The sequence below is a fragment of the Monopterus albus genome, unplaced genomic scaffold (assembly GCF_001952655.1).
Source record: "Monopterus albus unplaced genomic scaffold, M_albus_1.0 scaffold258.1, whole genome shotgun sequence".
Classification (NCBI taxonomy): domain Eukaryota; kingdom Metazoa; phylum Chordata; class Actinopteri; order Synbranchiformes; family Synbranchidae; genus Monopterus; species Monopterus albus.
Window position 1 is genome coordinate 254,347 of NW_018128138.1, and position 21,439 is coordinate 275,785.

Genomic DNA, 21,439 nt, shown 5'->3' on the forward strand with positions numbered 1-21,439 from the left:
TTCAGATGAGGTGGGGGGGTGTAAGTGTTTTGTTCAAGGTCACTTCGACACTTGAACTGCCGGCACTGAGATTCGACCCTTCAACCTGCTGGTGGGAGACGACTGCTCTACCCACTGCACCACTGTCACCTCCCAGAACAAAACAGTGTGTAGAGAGCTTCATGGAATGGGGCTCCATGGTCGAGCAGCTGCATCCAAGCCTTACATCACCAAGTGCAATGCAAAGCGTCGGATGCAGCAGTAAAGCACACCGCCACTGGACTCTAGAGCAGTGGAGACATGTTCTCTGGGTGACGAATCACGGTTCTGTGTCTGGCAATCCCACGGACAAGTCTGGGTTTGGCGGTTGCCAGGAGAACGAAACTTGTCTGACTGCATTGTGTCAAGTGTAAAGTTTGGTGGAGGGGGGATTATGATGTGGGGTTGTCTTTCAGGAGCTGGGCTTGGCCTCTTAGTTCCAGTGAAAGGAACTCTTAATGCTTGTCTAGATCCTGCAGAGATCTAGTCAAAGCCACTTTCTGTCTGAAATCTGTTGACTAAATGCTGTTTTACATTTCAACAGTAGAAGAATAATTTGGGAATTATTATATTTGCGGCAAACTCCAGTCTGATTTTTCAAATTTACAGTTGATCTGACTGTTGAACTGATGTGTAGAAGAAGATCTGCACTGGTCTGCAACGTGTTCAGCTTTAACTGTAACAAAACAATCAATATTTAATAAAACTGATTATTGGTTTTGACCTTCTAGCAACAGAAATGAGCCGATACTGGAGTCAGCACTGAGTTCTGATGACGTGTTCACTGACCAGCTGCAGAAATTCACCTGTGAAAATGAGACTGTACGGTTTTAGGAAAGAAGGAATTTCTTTTGTGTCCTGGTGTTTGTGAAATGAGACTGTTTAAACACACACATACAAAGGCACCAAATAAACTAAAATCTGAGCACTGAAGAGAAGTAGCAGGAGAAATGAATTTTTACTTCCCCAAAACACACTGAGACCAAATCAAACTCCAGCGGCCCCCGGCCTGCTGATCTCCCCCCAGCTCTGCAGGTGCTCAGCACCAATCCTGATGATGAATGGAGGCGCACGGTTGAGACCGCACGGCATTCCAGCTCGAGTCTGTTCCCTTTTACTTTTCTACTCGGGCTCCACTGCTGCTCAACCTTTCTTACACTAAACACTGCTGTTACATGCCTGATTTTGTTGGTCATCTCCAGATATAATCAGGGTTTCACCACTTTCATACCTGTCGATTGGGCAAATGGGTTCATACACAGTTCAACTGTTTGGTTTGTGGAATATGAGGTTCATCCATTTGGCCACATTTCCACAGTGATTCACAGGCAACTTTATTCATTATGATACTAACTATAGAAAGAGACATGAGTGCAGACATGCACAGTTTTCTAAGTCTGATCAGTAAACCCTGAGCTCTGGTTTATAAATGAGCCTTGACTGAGTCAGCGGGTCAAAGGTCAACCACTTCTTCCAGCCAAATGCTCAATCTGTGTTTAACTCTTTATGGCACCTGATTGGTCGACACTGAACACAAAGGAGGAGGAATCCTCCGAGCAAACGCACACTACTGTTTGCCCTGTCCCTGGACTGTTAAGGCTGCGCTGATGCTGAGCCCTGCAGGACAAAACACAGCCTCTGATTCATCTGAATGGAGTCAGTCCACTGACACAGCAGGCAATGCAAGGCTGTTCAGGAAAATGCTGACTGGATGTGGCAACATAGAGAGAGGGCTGTGATGAAACAAGACCGGGTCACTTGGCCAAACTGTGTGAAAACTTCCCATTTGTAAGCATAAATATAAACTTTAATAATAATCACACCTCTATTTGGCCAAGTATGTTACACCCAAGGAATTTGTTTCTGGTACAGAACTGAGGCAGCCATCTGCCTAACACCTAACCCTAACATGTGGACTGCAGGCACCGTAATTTCTTTAACCTGAAATGATGTTAACAGTCCTTGGTTCTCTAACCCTTTACTGCTCCGTCTCCTCTTTGATTCTGCAGGAAGAGATTTCAGACCCGCACAAACGTGATAGTTGGATCTCGCAGATACCACAACTCATGGTGACTTTAGTTTCAACACACTCCACAGATCACTGCATCTGACCTGTAATTGGCTCGTAGAGCCTGTAGCTCCGCCTCCAGCTGCCGCCGGTCCTCCAACGCTCTGTCTCTCTCTCTCTGCAGCCTCAGCAGCTCGGCCTGATTGGATAAAACACATGTCAATCACACTCACCTCAGTGAGGTCCACCTGAGCAGGGTCACATCAGACACACAACCCAGGACACGCTGAGACCATGATGCTGATTGTTTTGTTTGCATAGAGAGTAAATCTGCTCTGAGAGTCACTGTCGCTCAAACTAAACCTGAAATCCCTGATTCAACCTGAAGATTTAAACATTAACACTTTTGTGCTGCGCTAATTGTCTCGTGTTTGTTAAGTGTGTTTGTGCGGTGAGACATGAGCACAGGTCTGTATTGAAACAGAGATCAAGATCTGATCTCAGCGAGACAATCTGTTTAAATACAGGATTAATTAACTAGCCAACTAATTAACTCACGAGTGTCAGCACACTTCATAAAAAGGATCTGATTTTTATCAGCATGTATTTAGCTCCTGGTTTACTAAAGCACATTATCAGTGTCAGCTCCTGGACTGAAACTCCAGGTGCATTCTGGGAATAAAAATGCTCAACAGATGCACTTTACTAGTGGGGTTTCTGAGTTTATCAAGTTCAGCACCACTAAAATCACCATATAAGGACTTCCTGTTCTGCTTCGTTAGCAGCAGAGTTTCTTTCAGAGCCTGACAGTTCTGAGCGTCAAGTCAGAAACCAGCAGACTAAAGCAGAACAAAAGGACCAGAGTCAGTGCGGTGTTAGGACGTGTTACCAGTCCGCGTGTCAGTGACATGTCCTCAGAGCAGCTGGGGCAGAAAGACAGAGGGGACGTTCAGGCCACAGGAAGTCAGACCCTGACAACCACCTGCATACAGCGAAGCCCTCCCTGGCTAGTGTGAGGCATCAGGGGGCTGACAGTCACTGAGAATATTCCAGCTGCAGTCGGCGCTGTTCCACTATCACGTCTTAGAACAGAGGGGGAGACTGAACCGAGACCTGCACAGAGACCTGAAGCCGCCACAGCACAAGACTGGCTTCACACTGACAGGTAGAAGCTGCTGGGACCAGATGTGATAGCTCTCAGAGAAGTGGCAGCTGTGGTGGTGGTGACCCAGTGAACACAACAATGGCTTTGCTGCAGGTTTGTCAGAGCTATATCCAGAGTAGTAAAGCAGTTCTTGAAAATGTTTCAGCTCTCATCCAAGAAGCAGCTTCAGCTCTGACTGGTGGGGAGTCCCAGGTTTCTGTGAGGTCCCCCCCCCAAACATGGTGTTCATCAATAATCTGTTAGTGAATAACCACGAGTATAGTACTAATAAATACAATGTCTGTCTTCATAAGAATAATTTTTAGTTATATAATTCAACCTTTAATTCACATTTCTTTTCTCACCACAGCCTGACTCGTGGTCATCTGCTGTATTTTTACAATGGCTTTCAATCGGACTCACAAATTGTGTGATTTTAGTAAACTTACACCTGTTATCGATGTGAACCTCTTTCTGATACACACGGGTAAGAAGAAAATATGTTGGTGTACGTCACAAACACAAACTACGGGCAAACTGTGAAAACCTAGCTGACAGAGGAAACCCCAACAGCCCAAAGGCCTTAAAACATGAGTGAAAGTGAAACACAGGTGGACTCCTGCAGCACCTCCTCCTGCTGCTGCAGGAATCGAACCTGCTACAGGACGGTGCATCTCACTGTGTTGCTGGTCAAGCTGTGTGAAGGCCGGCTCCAGCAGGGATGACAGACCTGATCCTGACCTCCCCACCCCCTATGCTAATTAAACCCCTCAAGGTCTGGGAGTTTAAAGTGAGACATCAAAAGAGAAACCAAACCCAGTGAGTCAATATGTGTCTTCTCCAGCCGGGCCAGAGGAGACGCTTCAAAAGAGCCGCCGATTTATTAATCAGAATAATTTCCAAATGAGATGATCAGCAAGCAGGAGCAACGCCGAGCTGACCTTTAACATGAGGAGTTAAGGTCAACGAAGGAGCAGGGAGCGGAGGCAATAAAACTCACCAGGCTGGACCTTTAACAGGAGGAGGAGCAGGAGGAGGCTGGTTGAAGATGTGAAAATGAAGGGGGGTTTGAGGAGGACAAGCGGTGAATGAAAGGAACCAACGGTGACCTTTAACATGATGCGTTAAAGGAACAGTTTGCATGGCCCCCCCCCCCAGCAACAGGTAATTGAAGTTCAGGCTTTGATCAGAGTTCATTTACTAACTCACAGATGGTACTACGGCCTTAACTACTGTGTACCGCTACTGCTGCAACGAGTACTGCCCTTTCTACAGGACTAATACTAATACTGCTACAGCCCCAGCTGCCGATGTTACCACTAGTAGGGGTGTGATAATACGTGAAACCATACACGATACTGGGTTCACGAGAACAAGAGGAGAGGATATTTTAGTACGGTTTTCCACAAATCTTCAATGACCAAATAAAGGACTGGAAAAACTGTCTCTCATTCGACTGAAAGTTACAAAATGCAAAAGAGTGCAGGTGCATTATGAAATGCTTTAACTAATCATATTGTCCTGGCCGTCCCTTCAGTTCTACGCCCTGAGTGTGAATGATGACGTGCAGTAAAAGACGACAATGTGCAGCCACTGTAAAAGGTTCGGCCACAGACTCAGCTGACCGACTTCTCTCCTGTAGGATTTCATGAGTCTCTTCAGACTTTAAGACTGTGCATGACCTGTGCATGGGCTTCTTAGGCCGTGCTCAGACAGATTCAAAGGTGTGAAAAAAATGCAGCACTCCCCATTCATTCCTGTGGGGTTGTGTTCACCGCAGGGGGCTCCGGCAAAATAATTTGCTTTCATAGCAAATTCTTAAACTGATGCTGTCTTCTTTTAGTCTGACGACTCAAACTTCCAGTTGCAATTCAGCTCTTTTCACAGCTGTAACTTGAAGAACAAAGCCTTGTGTATCCTCCAGGCGGATGCAAATAGCTGTAGACGTGCTTCAGTACACACAACAATCAAGGATACGCAGACTCATTCACACGTGGGCTCTAGAAAACAAGATGGTTGGTTGAATCTGGCTGAAACACGAAAACAGTAAAAATAGAAGGCAGTGTGCGCCATTTCCGCCAACAGGACCAAGGGTCCAGTGCCAACACAGGAGCTCACATGGAGCTTCACACACTTGGGCCAAAATTTATGTAACACAATCACATGGAGTCACAAAACATGAACATGACTGTATTACATGAGCTCCTTTAGTGCTCCTGCCCACATTTCAGACTCTGTCAGGTGACACCTCAGTGTTTACACTGTAGTTCCCTTCACTGCAGGTATACAGGACATATACAGTTTTATGCAAAAGTGTAGGCACCCCTTGATAAATAACAGATTTTGGTGATTTTTTATTTGAACAGATGTTAACACAGTTTCTCTTGGAAATGGAAAAAATGCACAATATTTTCAGCAAACAGTGATGCATAGTTACTTCTTATGCCATAAATTGAACAAAAATAAAAAATAAAAACATTATTATGGCATGGTGCAAAAGTTTGGGCACCCTAAGAGTTCCAGAGTCTCAAAGTCTCTCACAAGGTTTCAGACCTTAATCAGCTCATTAGATCTGATGCACAGCAACAGCTGTCATTGGTAAATGCCAATTTCAAAGCTGTACAAATACCTTGACTCTTCAAACCTTGTGCACACACTTGTGGACACCCAGCAACCATGGGTTCCTCTAAGCAGCTGTGTAAGACCCTGAAAATGAAAGTTATTGATGCCCACAATGCAGGAGAAGGCTACAAGAAGATAGCAAAGCGTTGTCAGCTTGCAGTTTCCACAGTAAGAAATGTAATTAAGAGATGGCAGATCAGGGGAACTGTGGAGGTCAAGATGAGATCTGGAAGACCAAGAAAACTCTCGGACAGAACTGCTCGTATGCTGGTCAGAAAGACAAATCAAAACCCCCATTTGACTGCAAAAAACCTGCAGGAAGATTTAGCAGACTCAGGAGTGGTGGTGCACCGTTCCACTGTGCAGCGATGCTTGCACAGACAAGGCCTTCATGGAAGAGTCAGCAGAAGAAAACCTTATCTGCGTCCCCATCATAAAATCCAACATCTGAAGTATGCAACAGGACATCTACAGAAGCCCGATGCGTTTTGGAAACAAGTGCTGTGGACTGATGAAGTTAAAATAGAACTCTTTGGACACAATCAGCAAAGGCATGTTTGGAGAAAAAAAGGAGCAGCATTTCATGAAAAGAACACCTTGCCAACTATTAAGCATGGGGGTGGATCTATCATGCTCTGGGGTTGTGTTGCAGCCAGTGGCACAGGAAACATTGCACGGGTGGAGGGAAGAATGGATTCCACTAAATACCAGCAAATTCTGGAAGCAAACATCACACCATCTGTAAAAAAGCTGAAGCTGAAAAGAGGATGGCTTCTACAACAGGACAATGATCCTAAACATACCTCGAAATCCACTATGGAATACCTCAAGAGACGCAGGCTGAAGGTTTTGGAATGGCCATCACAGTCCCCTGATTTAAACATCATTGAAAATTTGTGGGTAGATCTTAAAAGAGCTGTGCATGCAAGACGACCAAAGAATATTACAGAACTAGAAGCCTTTTGCAAGGAAGAATGGGAGAAGATCCCAAGTACAAGAATTGAAAGACTTTTAGCTGGCTATGAAAAGCGTTTGCAAGCTGTGATATCTGCCAGAGGAGGTGTTACTAAGTACTGATTGTGTAGGGTGCCCAAACTTTTGCACCATGCCATAATAATGTTTTTATTTTTTATTTTTGTTCAATTTATGGCATAAGAAGTAACTATGCATCACTGTTTGCAGAAAATATTGTGCATTTTTTCCATTTCCAAGAGAAACTGTGTTAACATCTGTTCAATCAGACTGTCACGATGTCAGAGTTGGATGCTTGTTCTGCTCACTTTGACACAAACTTCAGCTGTGAAAAAACAAACCCTGGTTTCAGGACTCACACTTCAGGCAACAACTGGCATCTCTGGTTGAAATGCTTGAAAGATCTAAAGTTCTGGTTTAAAGGTCTGGGTCCTGGTTTCTTCTTGGGGGGCTTCAGTGGCTCTGCGACTGTCAGTTAATTTAAAGGCAGCTGTTGGTGTTTAAGTGAAAAATTAAAAACCTCTCCAGGCTCTAATCTCCCAGAGCCCTCCAGCCTAATTAACAGCCTTCACTGAGAAAAAGGAGCGAGTGCTACATTAATAACCAAGTCTAATATGTTTGACAACAGATGCGACGAGGAATGCAGAGAATATGAGGAACAAAACCACCAGACTCTACTGAGAATTCTACTGAGTCTGATTTCAGATGTCTCTGAGCTGTTAGCTTCTACCACAGAGAGACTTCTCCTCTCAACCTCTCACAGTTTAGTTGATCCAGTGTGTACCCAGCTTTTCCTGATTCAAACCAAGTCTGAACCTCCACCCTGCCCAAAATGTCCTCACAAAGATAAACATACATACAGCACGGCAGCGGAGCCCAGATGTAAATGTTCTGACACAGCTATAACCAACCTCCACCTTTGGTTTCTGCTGGAACATCCACGCCGGCACCTCTGCATCCTGTTAACACTGGCTGAAAACCTTCCACTCGCTTGTGCTGCACAGGGCGTAAAACAAATGCAGCCTATGTGCTGAAGCAGCACAGTAAACACTGCAGGAGTTGCTATCTTTAATTACAAGCCCTGGTTCAGGATCAGTCCAGGACTCAGTCGAGACATGTGCCGTACAAACTCTGAGGCAGAAAACTCTTCTAAAATCTAAACACAAGACTGGAACCTCCCGACTAACACTGTGTGACAACTGCACTGGTGGTGTGTCTCTGTCGGGTTTGTAGACTCAGCAGTAAAATGCTCAGAGGTTCAAGGTGACTTCTAGTCTCCCAGAGGAACTACTACTGCCTAAAAACCAAACATGCCCAAACAACACATGAAACAAAAATGAAAAAATAAGAGCACAGAAACCAGCCTGAGATAAAACAATCCAACACATTGATTTGTTTAAATCTACAGGCATGTTCAGAGACAAACACACCTGACTGTACCTGCTGACAACCACAGACCAGACCAGGGCAAACCTGTAGATATCTGAGCGCCCCCCTTCTGACCATGCTCCAGGAACTGCTCATTAAGATGGCAGCTGATCAAAGCGTTTCTAACTAACACGGTCACACAGCGGGACCCTGGCCCTCCTCATCCCAGTTCACCATACGAGAGGGGTCAGGACCCCGTTGGCCTGCTGAGTGGTGGACTGCTCTGGACTGTGTGTGTGTGTGTCTGACGTTTTGCGTCTGGTCCACTGATGACCGGCCTGTGATACTGAACTGGGGCTGAGAAAGAAAATGCTGATGAACTATGAACAACTGTTGACATATCTGTGATGTTTAAACTAATTAATTCAGTTTTGTGCTTCTGTTATTTTCCAAATATTGATCTATAATAAAAACCAAACAGATCATATCCGATTCACACATGCTTGCCTTGTTTGCCTAACAAGTTGTTGGCAAACAAACGCCACAGCGTCTCCATGGCATGTTGCCATGACAGCAGAGCAGACATCCCATCATCACCATTCAACACAGAGACGCCAGCTAATGCAACAGAGACAGTGTGTTTACCTGGATCGGCCTCTGCTCTCGCTCCTGCATCAGATCCTGCTCCAGGCGTTTACACTGCAGAGAAACACAATCAGGATCATTGATCAGTTTGATCAGTACAAACCCCACAAACATCAGAGTGGTTTGAAAAAGTTTCTACATTTTCATTACTGTGAATAGGTAAAGAAGAAGAAGATACACTGATCCCCAAAAAGGCAGGGAACTAGAGATGAAACACTTCAACACTGTGTATTATCTTTGTTTTGTTCAATTTCAGAGTGCCATGCAAACATCTGGGCACCCTGAGAGACTCGAGCTCCCAGGTAATTTTTACCAAGATCTCAGACCTTAATTAGCTTGTTTGCCGTTGTTAGGAAAAATCAGGAGATGCACATTTCGAAGCTTTATAAACAATCTGACTCCTCAGACCTGGCCCAAACAGTCAGCAGCCATGGACTCCTCTAAGCAGATTCTAGCCCTGCAACAATGAAAATAACTGATGCCCACAAAGCAGGAGAAGGTTATAAGAAGATAGAAGAGTGTTGTCATGTTTCCTCTGTTCGTTATGTAAGAAATGGCATTAACAGGAACCGTCAGGGTGAGATCTAGAAGACCAAGAAAACTTTGAGAGAGCTGCTCATAGCAGTACTAAAAGGGCACATCAAAACCCTATTTGACTGAAAAAGCCCTTCAGGAAGACTGAGTAGGCTCTCGAGTGATGGTGCACTGTTCTGCTCTACTGCTCATATATGACCTTCCTGGAAGAGTCATCAGAAGAAACTTTCCTGCATCCTCAACACAAAATTTAGCATCCGAGGTTTGCAAAGGAACATCTTAACAAGCCTGATGCATTTTGGAAACAAGTCTTGTGGACTGATGAAATTAAACAGAAGACTGGCCACAAGGTATGTCTGGAGAAAACGGTGGAGATGTAAATAAAAGAACCCCCCTCCAACTGTTGACCACAGAGTGGAGCGATCATGTGCTGGGCTTGTCTTGCAGCCAGTGGCATGGCAGCATTTCACTGGCAGAAGGATGAATGGATTCAATTAAATACAAGCAATTTCTGAAAGTAGACACATCTAAAAAATCTGAAGATGAACAGAGGATGTCTTCTACAACAGGATGATGATTCTGAACACACCTCAAAATCCACCATGGACTAGTTCAAGAGGTGCAAACCACAAGTTGGTGTCCGACCAGACTGAGTAACAAGAAGTGCCTCGGTCAGGGAGGAGACCAAGGACCCAACGCAGAAGTCCTCTGCAGAGGTGGAGAAGCTGCTGTAGGACAACCAGGTCAGCAGCTCTCCATCAGTCAGGCCTTTGTGGTAGAGGATGGACAGAAGCCACTGTGAGTGAAGTTGCTTGGACTTTGTCACACTGCAGTTAAAGGCTCTGAGAGCAGGAGGACAAAGTCTGTCTGGTCTGAGGAGACTCCACACACCGTGATTGAACAACACTGATGTGTTTCTACATCTGTAGCTTTTGCAGCGTGTTTCAAATGTTAGAATCAACCTTAAAGTATGACTTTGTTAATAATTTTACCCAACACTTTCCTTTACATAAGTGCCAATGACATAATTAGAAGGTGCTCCTAAGTCAACTGTGACACAGAGCACTGTGAAACAAGCTACTGCCAGTGCTTCATCAGCATGTTTCGCAGTGGCAGTTCCAGACTAATGTTCCAGCATCGATCTAGAGCTACGCATCACCTGTTGTGTTGCCTTGAGGATGTGGCATTAGCTTGTATGTGTATTGTATGTGCTCCCAGCTCTCAGACTCCCCCCTGTGTTTTACACCATTAAACCACAGACACAAAACGTCCCATGAGTCTGAAACAAAGAAAGTGTGTGGACATCATCTCTCAGGTCAAAGGTCAATAGCTCTTTAACATTTAGCACAAATTCAGAGAAGTCAAGTAGGGTCAGGCAGGTGTTTATTTCTTGCCCTCTGTGGTCACAGTTAAAATCCACACCGCACTTCTTCCTCGCCCCCACTGATCCGAGGCTATAAGACACATTGTTCAAACTAGTATGGCTCATTTCAAAGACAGACCGTGGAGGCTCCCCGTGCAGGTCCAACCCAGGACGGGAGTGGACCTGTTAGACCCAAGAGGCCACGTTCTGCATCACAGAAAGAAGGAGACAAAGAATGAGGCAAAACCAGGGTTAACATCAGTTTGGCATGTCGGAGATGGAGAGCACTAAAAGCATCAAAAGGACTAAAGTTTGACGTAGTTGTGTCTTTTTTTCCTGCTAGAAGCTAAGCACTGTAGCTGGTTAACCTGTATATGTCGGCATCACTAGCAAGCTAACGTTAGCTTCTCAGTTTTGTAGCTTTGTGTCAAATTATTCTGGTCGTAATTTGGAGTCATTCCAACTGACTGCAGTGTTAATGATTTGTTGTCCAATTAGTGGAAACCAGTGCATTTTCCTGGATTAGTAAATGAAGTAATTTTGTACATTTTTGCTCAGTTTTGGTCCAGTTCATGTAGCATTTTAGTCAGAAGTTGTTAACATTTACGCCCTCAACACAACTAGAAAAGTGGGAGTTTAACAAATCATAACATGAAATTTCTCATTTCACTACTCACAGTTACAGTGCCTTGCGAAAGTATTCGGCCCCCTTGAACTTTGCGACCTTTTGCCACATTTCAGGCTTCAAACATAAAGATATAAAACTGTAATTTTTTGCGAAGAATCAACAACAAGTGGGACACAATCATGAAGTGGAACGAAATTTATTGGATATGTCAAACTTTTTTAACAAATAAAAAACTGAAAAATTGGGCGTGCAAAATTATTCAACCCCCTTAAGTTAATACGTTGTAGCGCCACCTTTTGCTGCGATTACAGCTGTAAATCGCTTGGGGTATGTCTCTATCAGTTTTGCACATCGAGAGACTGAAATTTTTGCCCATGCCTCCTTGCAAAACAGCTCGAGCTCAGTGAGGTTGGATGGAGAGCATTTGTGAACAGCAGTTTTCAGTTCTTTCCACAGATTCTCGATTGGATTCAGGTCTGGACTTTGACTTGGCCATTCTAACACCTGGATATGTTTATTTGTGAACCATTCCATTGTAGATTTGGCTTTATGTTTTGGATCATTGTCTTGTTGGAAGACAAATCTCCGTCCCAGTCTCAGGTCTGTTGCAGACTCCATCAGGTTTCCTTCCAGAATGGTCCTGTATTTGGCTCCATCCATCTTCCCATCAATTTTAACCATCTTCCCTGCCCCTGCTGAAGAAAAGCAGCCCCAAACCATGATGCTGCCACCACCATGTTTGACAATGGGGATGGTGTGTTCAGGGTGATGAGCTGTGTTGCTTTTACGCCAAACATAACGTTTTGCATTGTTGCCAAAAAGTTCGATTTTGGTTTCATCTGACCAGAGCACCTTCTTCCACATGTTTGGTGCGTCTCCCAGGTGGCTTGTGGCAAACTTTAAACGACACTTTTTATGGATATCTTTAAGAAATGGCTTTCTTCTTGCCACTCTTCCATAAAGGCCAGATTTGTGCAGTATACGACTGATTGTTGTCCTATGGACAGAGTCTCCCACCTCAGCTGTAGATCTCTGCAGTTCATCCAGAGTGATCATGGGCCTCTTGGCTGCATCTCTGATCAGTCTGCTCCTTGTATGAGCTGAAAGTTTAGAGGGACGGCCAGGTCTTGGTAGATTTGCAGTGGTCTGATACTCCTTCCATTTCAATATTATCGCTTGCACAGTGCTCCTTGGGATGTTTAAAGCTTGGGAAATCTTTTTGTATCCAAATCCGGCTTTAAACTTCTCCACAACAGTATCTCGGACCTGCCTGGTGTGTTCCTTGTTCTTCATGATGCTCTCTGCGCTTTAAACAGACCTCTGAGACTATCACAGTGCAGGTGCATTTATACGGAGACTTGATTACACACAGGTGGATTCTATTTATCATCATTAGTCATTTAGGTCAACATTGGATCATTCAGAGATCCTCACTGAACTTCTGGAGAGAGTTTGCTGCACTGAAAGTAAAGGGGCTGAATAATTTTGCACGCCCAATTATTCAGTTTTTTATTTGTTAAAAAAGTTTGAAATATCCAATAAATTTCATTCCACTTAATGTTATGCAACACTGAACGCAATGAGATAGAACATACTGTATTAATATTATATAATCTATCTATAAATTTCTTGTGTTTCTGCAGATACATACGCTACAAACAACGTTAGACATAATATAGATATGGCTAAAATGTAAACCTCTTTATTTGACACTGTAGCTGCAGAGACACTGAAAACCACAGGCTCCATGTTCCCTATACGCTGGTTCTGGAGCCGGTTATTACTGCTGCTCTACCCGACTGCCACAACTGTGACCACATATGATGTAGTTTCAGAGAAAGGGCAGGAGGGATGAAGAGCAATGGAGGGAGAAGAGGAGGGGATACTGCTGGAGTTTGTTTGGACTCTCACTTCGCACTTAGCGGTCAAAAATTAGAGGGAGAAATTAGTTAATGCAGATGTAAAACTAAAGCTTCACATGAACACAAACAGAGGCAAACATCAGACATGTTGCTTTGATGGCAGCAGCATTTAATCATCAGTTTGGACAGACTCATGTTGTGAAGTCAGTGATGCAGAAGGCATCAGCGTGAAGCTGTTGTCTGTATGTGTGATTGTGTGACTCTGATCTGGAAGGAGCTCCCTGGTGGAAAACAGGACACACATGTAACTGTGAGGATGATGATGTGTGTTAATACACACTGCAGTGTAACGCAGCAGCAAGTGTCATCACGAGTGTCGGTCTGTGTCTCCATGTTCTTGTCGGGTCACTTTTATTTACACAAAATCACACACGTGCCTCACGAGGCTCTAATGCCACGCCATCACAGCCTCAGTGTGGTCAAAGAAATCAACCACAGAAACCAGGCGCACAGTTAGATCAACATGTTACAAGATGTTCTGACCAGGTTCTTTTAGCCCCCAGTCTGATCACAGTTATCGGCTGATACAGACACTTTGATTGACCTCATTTAAATCTGTATCTGACACAGTGAGACAGCAGCTGTCTACTACGTTGGGGGGTGGAGTTCCAACCTTCAGGTCCAGCCCTGGGACAACTGAGCCCAAGGCCTGCCCCAGACCAGAAAAGGCACAGCGCCGACTGTACGCCCAGCCAGACTGTAACCTTATCATGAGATTTCTCCAGCCGGCGTTAATGACACATCACACATGCAGGACATGCTGCCAAACCACACACAGAAAATGAGAGATTTAATGAACAAAAGTGTGCGTCTGCAAACACAAGAGATTTGTGAGGATTCAGACCGACCGCAGATTCTTCTGTTGTTATGCATTATTTATGAATTTAAACAGAGCCTGTGTTTGAAGCGCCGACATCATTTGGTCATGTTCCAGGTGGTGAATCTAGTCCTGGGAAACTAAGTTAGAGAGGACCATTAGGCTCAAAGGAAACACACACTTATTGTGCAGTATATACACATACTGTACATACATACACCAGCAGTCAAATGTCTGGACACACTTTGCATTGAATGGGGAAGTGTGTCCAAACCTAACTGTCAGGTGTGTATTACATATGTATTATAGTTTAATACTATTGTTACATTAAATCTATTTTGACCTTATGGCTGTAATTAGATGTAATCATCCTTCACCTGTTCTCTCACCATTAATAGCGAGTAACTGTGTGTAGTTTGTTTAATTGTCTAAAACAGTGAGGTGGTCCTGTAACAGGCTTTCTGTGTTCACCAAAGCAAAGCTGAGTGTTGTTTAACACCTTTTGCACAGTCAAACCAGTCGAATAATGACAGCAAACAAAATGTTAAGACCTGCATTTACCGTTGTGGATCAAACTAATGGACAGATTAAACAAATGAAAAACAATCTAACTAATGAGACCATCACCAGAAGCCAAGACAATATGTTACAGACTTTTGGAAAACAAATGTAAGACTTTTTAAAACCTTCTAAGGGCTTTTCTGAGGGAACAGCATTGAACATTTCTGAAGACTTTTCAGACCCCTTGTGGGAGTCACACCGACCATCTGAGCTCGGCCTCAGCCGGCCCGTCCAGGTGAGCTTTAATAACCCCTAATAACCTGTAATTACCTGATATTAACTCAATAAAAAGCAGAAACCTGCAGCTGTGAGTTGACAGAGTGGGAGAAAGAGGCAGACAGTGACTGGGAGACCCCTCCTCCTCTTTTCTAATATTTCCCAGAAGTCCCAGCGGCGGTGGCAGATAATCCCTGAGAGATGAGGAGAGGGAGCCAGGGATCGGTGAGCGGCGGAGGAGTATCCTCCAGTGTGGAGTGCTCTCTCTCTTCTTCTTCTCCTCTGAGGATTACAGCGGCATTTGAAACATATTTCAGCGCGGCAGGGTGGCGAGCAGGGTTGGGATTAAGGTGTTACCATGGAGGGGTGGTGTTAAAGCAGAGAGGCGGGGTGTTAAAAGATGGAGGAGCAGTGATACAGCGGGGGTTACAGACGGTCGGCTGGCTGATACTGCACTGATAGGAATACGGCGGCAGGTTAATGGGGGCGTAGGTGTGAGGCTGATGGGGGCGGAGCCAGGAACAGTAAAGGTGGAGGTGTTTAATACGGCATCACATACTGCATCATCACCACAAGTACTGTGTCACGTACTGCAACATCAGCACAAGTACTGTCACATACTGCATCATCACCACAAGTACTGTGTCAAGTACTACTTCATCACCACAAGTACTGTCACGTACTGCAACATCACCACAAGCACTGTGTCATGTACTGTGTCATCACCACAAGTACTGTGTCATCACCACAAGTACTGTCACGTACTGCATCATCACCACAAGTACTGCGTCATGTACTGCATCATCACCACAAGTACTGCGTCATGTACTGCATCATCACCACAAGTACTGCGTCATGTACTGCATCATCACCACAAGCACTGTGTCATGTACTGCATCATCACCACAAGTACTGCGTCAAGTACTGCTTCATCACCACAAGTACTGTCACGTACTGCAACATCACCACAAGCACTGTGTCATGTACTGTGTCATCACCACAAGCACTGCATCATCACCACAAGTACTGCGTCAAGTACTGTGTCATCACCACAAGTACTGTCACGTACAGCATCATCACCACAAGCACTGCATCATCAACCCCAACTAGTACTGCGTCAAGTACTGCGTCATCATCACAAGTACTGCATCATCACCACAAGTACTGCGTCATGTACTGCATCATCACCACAAGTACTGCTTCATCACCACAAGTACTGCATCAAGTACTGCTTCATCACCAGAAGTACTGCATCTACTGCTTCATCACAGGTACTGTGTCACGTACTGCATTATCACCACAAGTACTGTGTCAAGTACTGCGTCATCACCACAAGTACTGCGTCACGTACTGCATCATCACCACAAGTACTGCGTCACGTACTGATTCATCATCACAAGTACTGCGTCATGTACTGCATCATCACCACAAGCACTGCGTCATGTACTGCATCATCACCACAAGTACTGCGTCACGTACTGCTTCATCACCACAAGCACTGCGTCAAGTACTGCTGCGTCATCACCACAAGCACTGCGTTATGTACTGCATCATCACCACAAGTACTGCGTCATGTACTGCATCATCACCACAAGTACTGCGTCATGTACTGCATCATCACCACAAGCACTGCGTCATGTACTGCATCATCACCACAAGTACTGCGTCACGTACTGCTTCATCACCACAAGTACTGCGTCAAGTACTGCTTCATCACCACAAGTACTGCGTCATGTACTGCATCATCACCACAAGTACTGCGTCATGTACTGCATCATCACCACAAGTACTGCATCCACGCTACAAGCACTACCTCATGTCCAAAGGTATTTTTACATGCAGGTCTTCATTTGTACAAGTACCACAAGTATTCCTACAAGGAGTTTCTTCTAGTACAATTAAAGATGTACTTCTAAAGTACCCCTTCATCTAGTACAGTTAAATGTGCACTTGTACTGCTTCATCTCCTCCCTCCTCCTTTGCACCCTGGCAACTGTTGCCATGGCGATCGGTGCTGCTGCAGGTCTGTTGCTGTGGTGACAGCAGATGTAAGTTGATCTGATCTCGTTATGTTTCTTCCTTCAGGAGAAGGTGGAGCTTCTGAGCCTGACACTCACCGCACAGCATTCTGGGAGCCAGCCCCTCTCTCCCTCATCTCGCCCGTCAATCGCCCCGCTCTCTCTCTATCTTCCTTCCATCAGGCCTCATCTTTCATTTGTACTTGCTCCTTCTCTCAGATCGCCCCCCTCCCCTGATCCTCCCATAGAGAGCGGGATATGAATCCAGATGAATTGTGGGTAATAAATCCGGCGCTCTGCAGGGTTTGTAATAAACTCTGCGAACTGAACTTCGATAATAATCAGCCTCAAGAGGAGAGATGGGAAGAGAAAAATCTGGATTTTCTTCTTCAGATTAAACTCCAAACTTTAAACTTTTTAATCAACCTCTGAGTCTTCTTCACTTATTGATTATTTACTGGGACTTTATCAAATGAAAGTCAGACTACAGAGAAAACCTTTGCCCCAAAAATCAGGTCTGACTGACAGAACACAACCAAATATGATGCAAAAAAATGTGAAAGAGCAAATACAGTTGTTTTTTTTTTTTACACGATATCAACATAAGATAAAACACTGCAAATTAATTTGTCCTGATAGATCTTTCTTGTTGTTTTCAAGAGTCAGGTAACAAAACCTTAACAAAACAAACAAGTGTGCAACTCTATCTACTGATGAAGGTCATGTGATATGCTCGAAAGCTCAACAACAGCGACCGCGTGGACCTGGTGCCTGTTCTGCATGTACAGTACAGTCAATAAGAAGGAAGGTCTGCCAAAAACTCAACCACAAATACAATGTTCTCCCCTACAGGTCTGATCAATTAAGCAACATCAAAACAGTATTTTAAACATATTTTTCATCCTTGTAGTATTTGTTTTTCTGTTTATATGACATTTGCTGTAATTTGAAGTATTTCCCACTTCTCTTTCTCATTTCCTGTCATCTGTATACCGTTACTCTCCACTTTAAAAGCATGAAACACCAAAAAAACAAACAAAAAACACTTGGCCAGGAAAAACAACAGCTACTTCTCCCTGTCAGGTTCACAAAGGCTACCTATCCCTTCAGGTGATGTCATCCAAGTAAAACCCTTCTTGAAGATGTGAGGACCAGACAATGACAATGTAGAAAAGTCTTCACAGCGCAGGAATGTCGTCGCGATGTAGAAATGTGCTCACAACAATGGCATTATAGTGTGTCCCCATAAACACAGACACACAGAGGTGTGTGCAGACAAACAGGTGTATAAACAGCAGGTGTTCAGCAAACATCAGCCTCCATGTCAGCTTTGTCAGGTTGACTGAATCTCAATGTCAATATTTGTCTCCACTACGCTTTGTTTTCCCATCATTCAAAATATTCATGTTCAGATTGAAATTGCAAATATTTGAGGTTTGGGCTGTCGGGGCCACCGTAACGCAGCAGCCAGGTTAAAGACGCGACTCAGAGACGGTGTTACCTGCAGACAGCAGGATTAGGTTCATAGGTTCATAGTGTCTTCAGATCCGAGGATCTGCAGACAAGAGCGTTCTCTGTGCTGAGGTCAGCTCAGATGAGACGGTACCAACACATGAATGACTGTACCAGACACTGCAGGCTTCTCATTTCTGACAAAGGTATAACAAGGTGACATTAAATAACCTCGAGTCTGTGATATTATTTCTTCTTAAAAGATTTTAAATGGGAAAAACTTGATTCCTTAAATTCGAGAACAATATACAGTGGGTACAGACCCTTTCACGTTATTCCACATTTTATGTTTGAGACTCATCTTAAAATGGATTCAGTTCTTTTTGCTCATCGATCTACACAGATGAACAAAGATAAAGTGAGAACAGTATTTTGTAAAAGTATTAAAAGACTGAAATGTCCCATTTACATCAATATTCAGACATATTCACTCAGCACTTGGCTGAAGCACCTTTGGTAGCAGCGACAGCCTCAAGTCTCCTTGACAATGACAAGCTCAGCATCTTTCTTCTGGAATTTCCTTCCATTCTTCTTGGTAGAATCGTCCCAGGTCAGCCAGGTTGGATGGGGGTCGTCGCTGCTCTGCCATGGTCAAGTCTATCCAGAGATGCTCTGTTGGGTTCAGGTGCAGACTCTGGCCGGGCCGCTCCAGGACATCCACACATGATGGAAGCTGCCGCGCTCTTGGGCACATTCAATGCAGCAGAGATTTTGTCGTATCCTTCCCCAGATCTGTGTCTTGTCACAGTCCTGTCTGGCAGGTCTGTGGACAGGTCTCTCCACCTTTGTTTCACTGACATGTGCCATCAACAACAAGGCCTTATACAGACAGGAGTGTGCCTTTCCCGATTATATCCTAGGCATTAAATTAGACACAGGTGGACTCTATCAAGCTGCAGAAGCATCTCAGTGACCACTGACAAGAGCAGGAAGCACCGGAGCTCAGCTGCACCAGTGTCATAACAAAGGGTCTGAATACTGATGTAAATGGGACGTTTCAGTTTGTTGCTTTAATCTATTTTCAAAACACTCCAAAAACCTGTTTCCACTTTATCGTTGTGGAGTATTGTGTGTGTCGACTATGACACTGACATGACCTCAGTATCTGACAACTCATGTTCGTGTAGTGAACAAACAAGGCGGTAAAGCTGTTTGTAATATTGATGATACACTTATTAACACTGGTGACATGATCATCTCCAGTCTGCGTCTGCTGATGAGTACAGCATGTCCCAGATGTAAAGAGTTAGGTGGACTCACCTTGGCCACAGATCCGTCTCTCTCCTCCATCACGGCCTTCATCTCCTGAGTAGTGATGTCACTTCGTCGTTGCCTTGCCACCCGAAAACGCTGAACCAAAAATGAACCAAACCGTTCAACTTCCTGGACAGAGTCAGCATCACAAACGCACTGAAGGAGCTCATCTATGTCCTGAAAATGGACACACAGGCATCGATAACATACGAGTTTCAACTATGAAACATCTAAACTATGAACTACAACAAAGTCTGGGTGTCGTGACCCTGTGAAGGTGTTTTACCATGTCAGATTCCTCCAGCTTCAGATTCTCCGTCCTGAAAACAGAGAGTTTCATTAGTAAGACGCTTGTGTTTACCAGCTACCTCCAATGCTAACTACCTTCAACCCCGACTGGAAACCACTTCACACCTGACAGTAAACCACAAATGTGCTAGGAGCCCTTCGGTCCCGCAGCGAGAGGGCTATGGCTCGGTCCTGCCACAGTGTCCTCAGGGTTTCTATGTCACACTTGGTCTCAATGGTTCATTTAAAATGGGAGCCAGGTCCTTGTAGTGCTTCCTGTATTTTAAGCCGAGTGTTTGGCAGATGAAATACAATGCATAAAAAAAATCAAACCTAAATTGTGAGCAGAGCTGAGGCATGAACAACACATTTCAGCGTTCGGCCACTAACACATCTGTGGTTTATTTTCTGACTATAGGTTCATCTACAGTTTGCTATGCTCAGCACACTGTATGAAAAAGACCTCTACATTTAGATTTCAGGTGTTTGATATTCTTAAATTTTCATCTGTAATCAGAGAACTTGACATGGGGTGCCCAGTTCATTTCATCTGACCCTGCTCAGATGCCCGGCCTCACGTCTTCCTGCCATTGACCAAATTAAACCTGGGCCTCTGTAGCAGCCTGTTAGATGACCTCAGTGCCACGCTGCTGCAGCTGTGCAGTAATTTTGTCCTGCGTTCCCTGAAGTCCACCTGAAACTCTCCAGCATTTTGAAATAACTTTGAAGCTGTGAGGGCGCCGTCCATGCGGCTCCTCTCTGACACAGCTGTGATGGTGGACCTGGAGCTGGTAACTAGCTGATCTCCTGCCTCTCCTCCTGGGAAGCTCTTTTCATTTAGCCTGCTGCTGTTTTGCTGTAATAAACTGTAATAAGGTGGCCGAGGCGGCTCTGCTCTGCAGGGAACAGCGGGGAATGAAAGAACAGACGCCTCCAATAAAGCTCCTCTAACACCCTGCTTACAGCCCATCCAGCCCGGCTCAGCTCGGCTCGGCTCGGCTCACTCCCCCCCCCACCCCCACCGCAGCCATTAGTGGGATAAATTGATCCGAGTAAGAAGAAAATCTTTATTCATCATTTTAGGAAAGTTTCAAACGTCAAACTGAATATGTAGAATCTGCAGCTGACAAACTTCACAATGAACGTACAGAGACATGAGGGACGTCCTCAGCTCGGATTCTTCGGACTTCAGTTACTTTTACAATTCAATAACTGCTGTAAACAACTTGTCACAAGAGTTAACAGATGAAGGCAGTCAAATCAGATTCTAGGTGCCAGCCTGGGGGTCAGGATCCCCCGACAGCAAAGAAGAAACAAAAACACTGTTCTGCTGCACAAACGTTCACTTGTGCTTTATATGAAGTAATGGACAACTGCTCCTCTCTGCGAACTAAAACATGAAACAATCTGAAAAGGCCAGAGCGGGAAAGAACACACCTCTGGTTGGCGAACACAAGCTGTGATGAGCAGTCACGGGTGAAAGGTTTCAAATCACTGCAGTAGACATTTTAAAGAGCAGAGGAAGAAAATCGTTAGGAAGTCACAAAAA

The 21,439-nt window shown here is 44.6% G+C and overlaps 1 protein-coding gene across 1 annotated transcript in view; it reads right to left on the reverse strand.

Annotated features, from left to right (window-relative positions):
- The window catches only part of mipol1 (mirror-image polydactyly 1), a 35,808-nt gene that overhangs the window by 4,203 nt on the left and 10,166 nt on the right, over window positions 1–21,439 (reverse strand). Inside the window, exons 8-11 of the mRNA XM_020621371.1 lie at window positions 19,889–19,922; window positions 19,609–19,779; window positions 8,778–8,831; window positions 2,131–2,225 (exon numbers count right to left, since the gene is read on the reverse strand). Of these exons, the coding sequence (XP_020477027.1) occupies window positions 2,131–2,225; window positions 8,778–8,831; window positions 19,609–19,779; window positions 19,889–19,922 (354 nt within the window). The remainder of the gene's footprint in view (window positions 1–2,130; window positions 2,226–8,777; window positions 8,832–19,608; window positions 19,780–19,888; window positions 19,923–21,439) is intronic.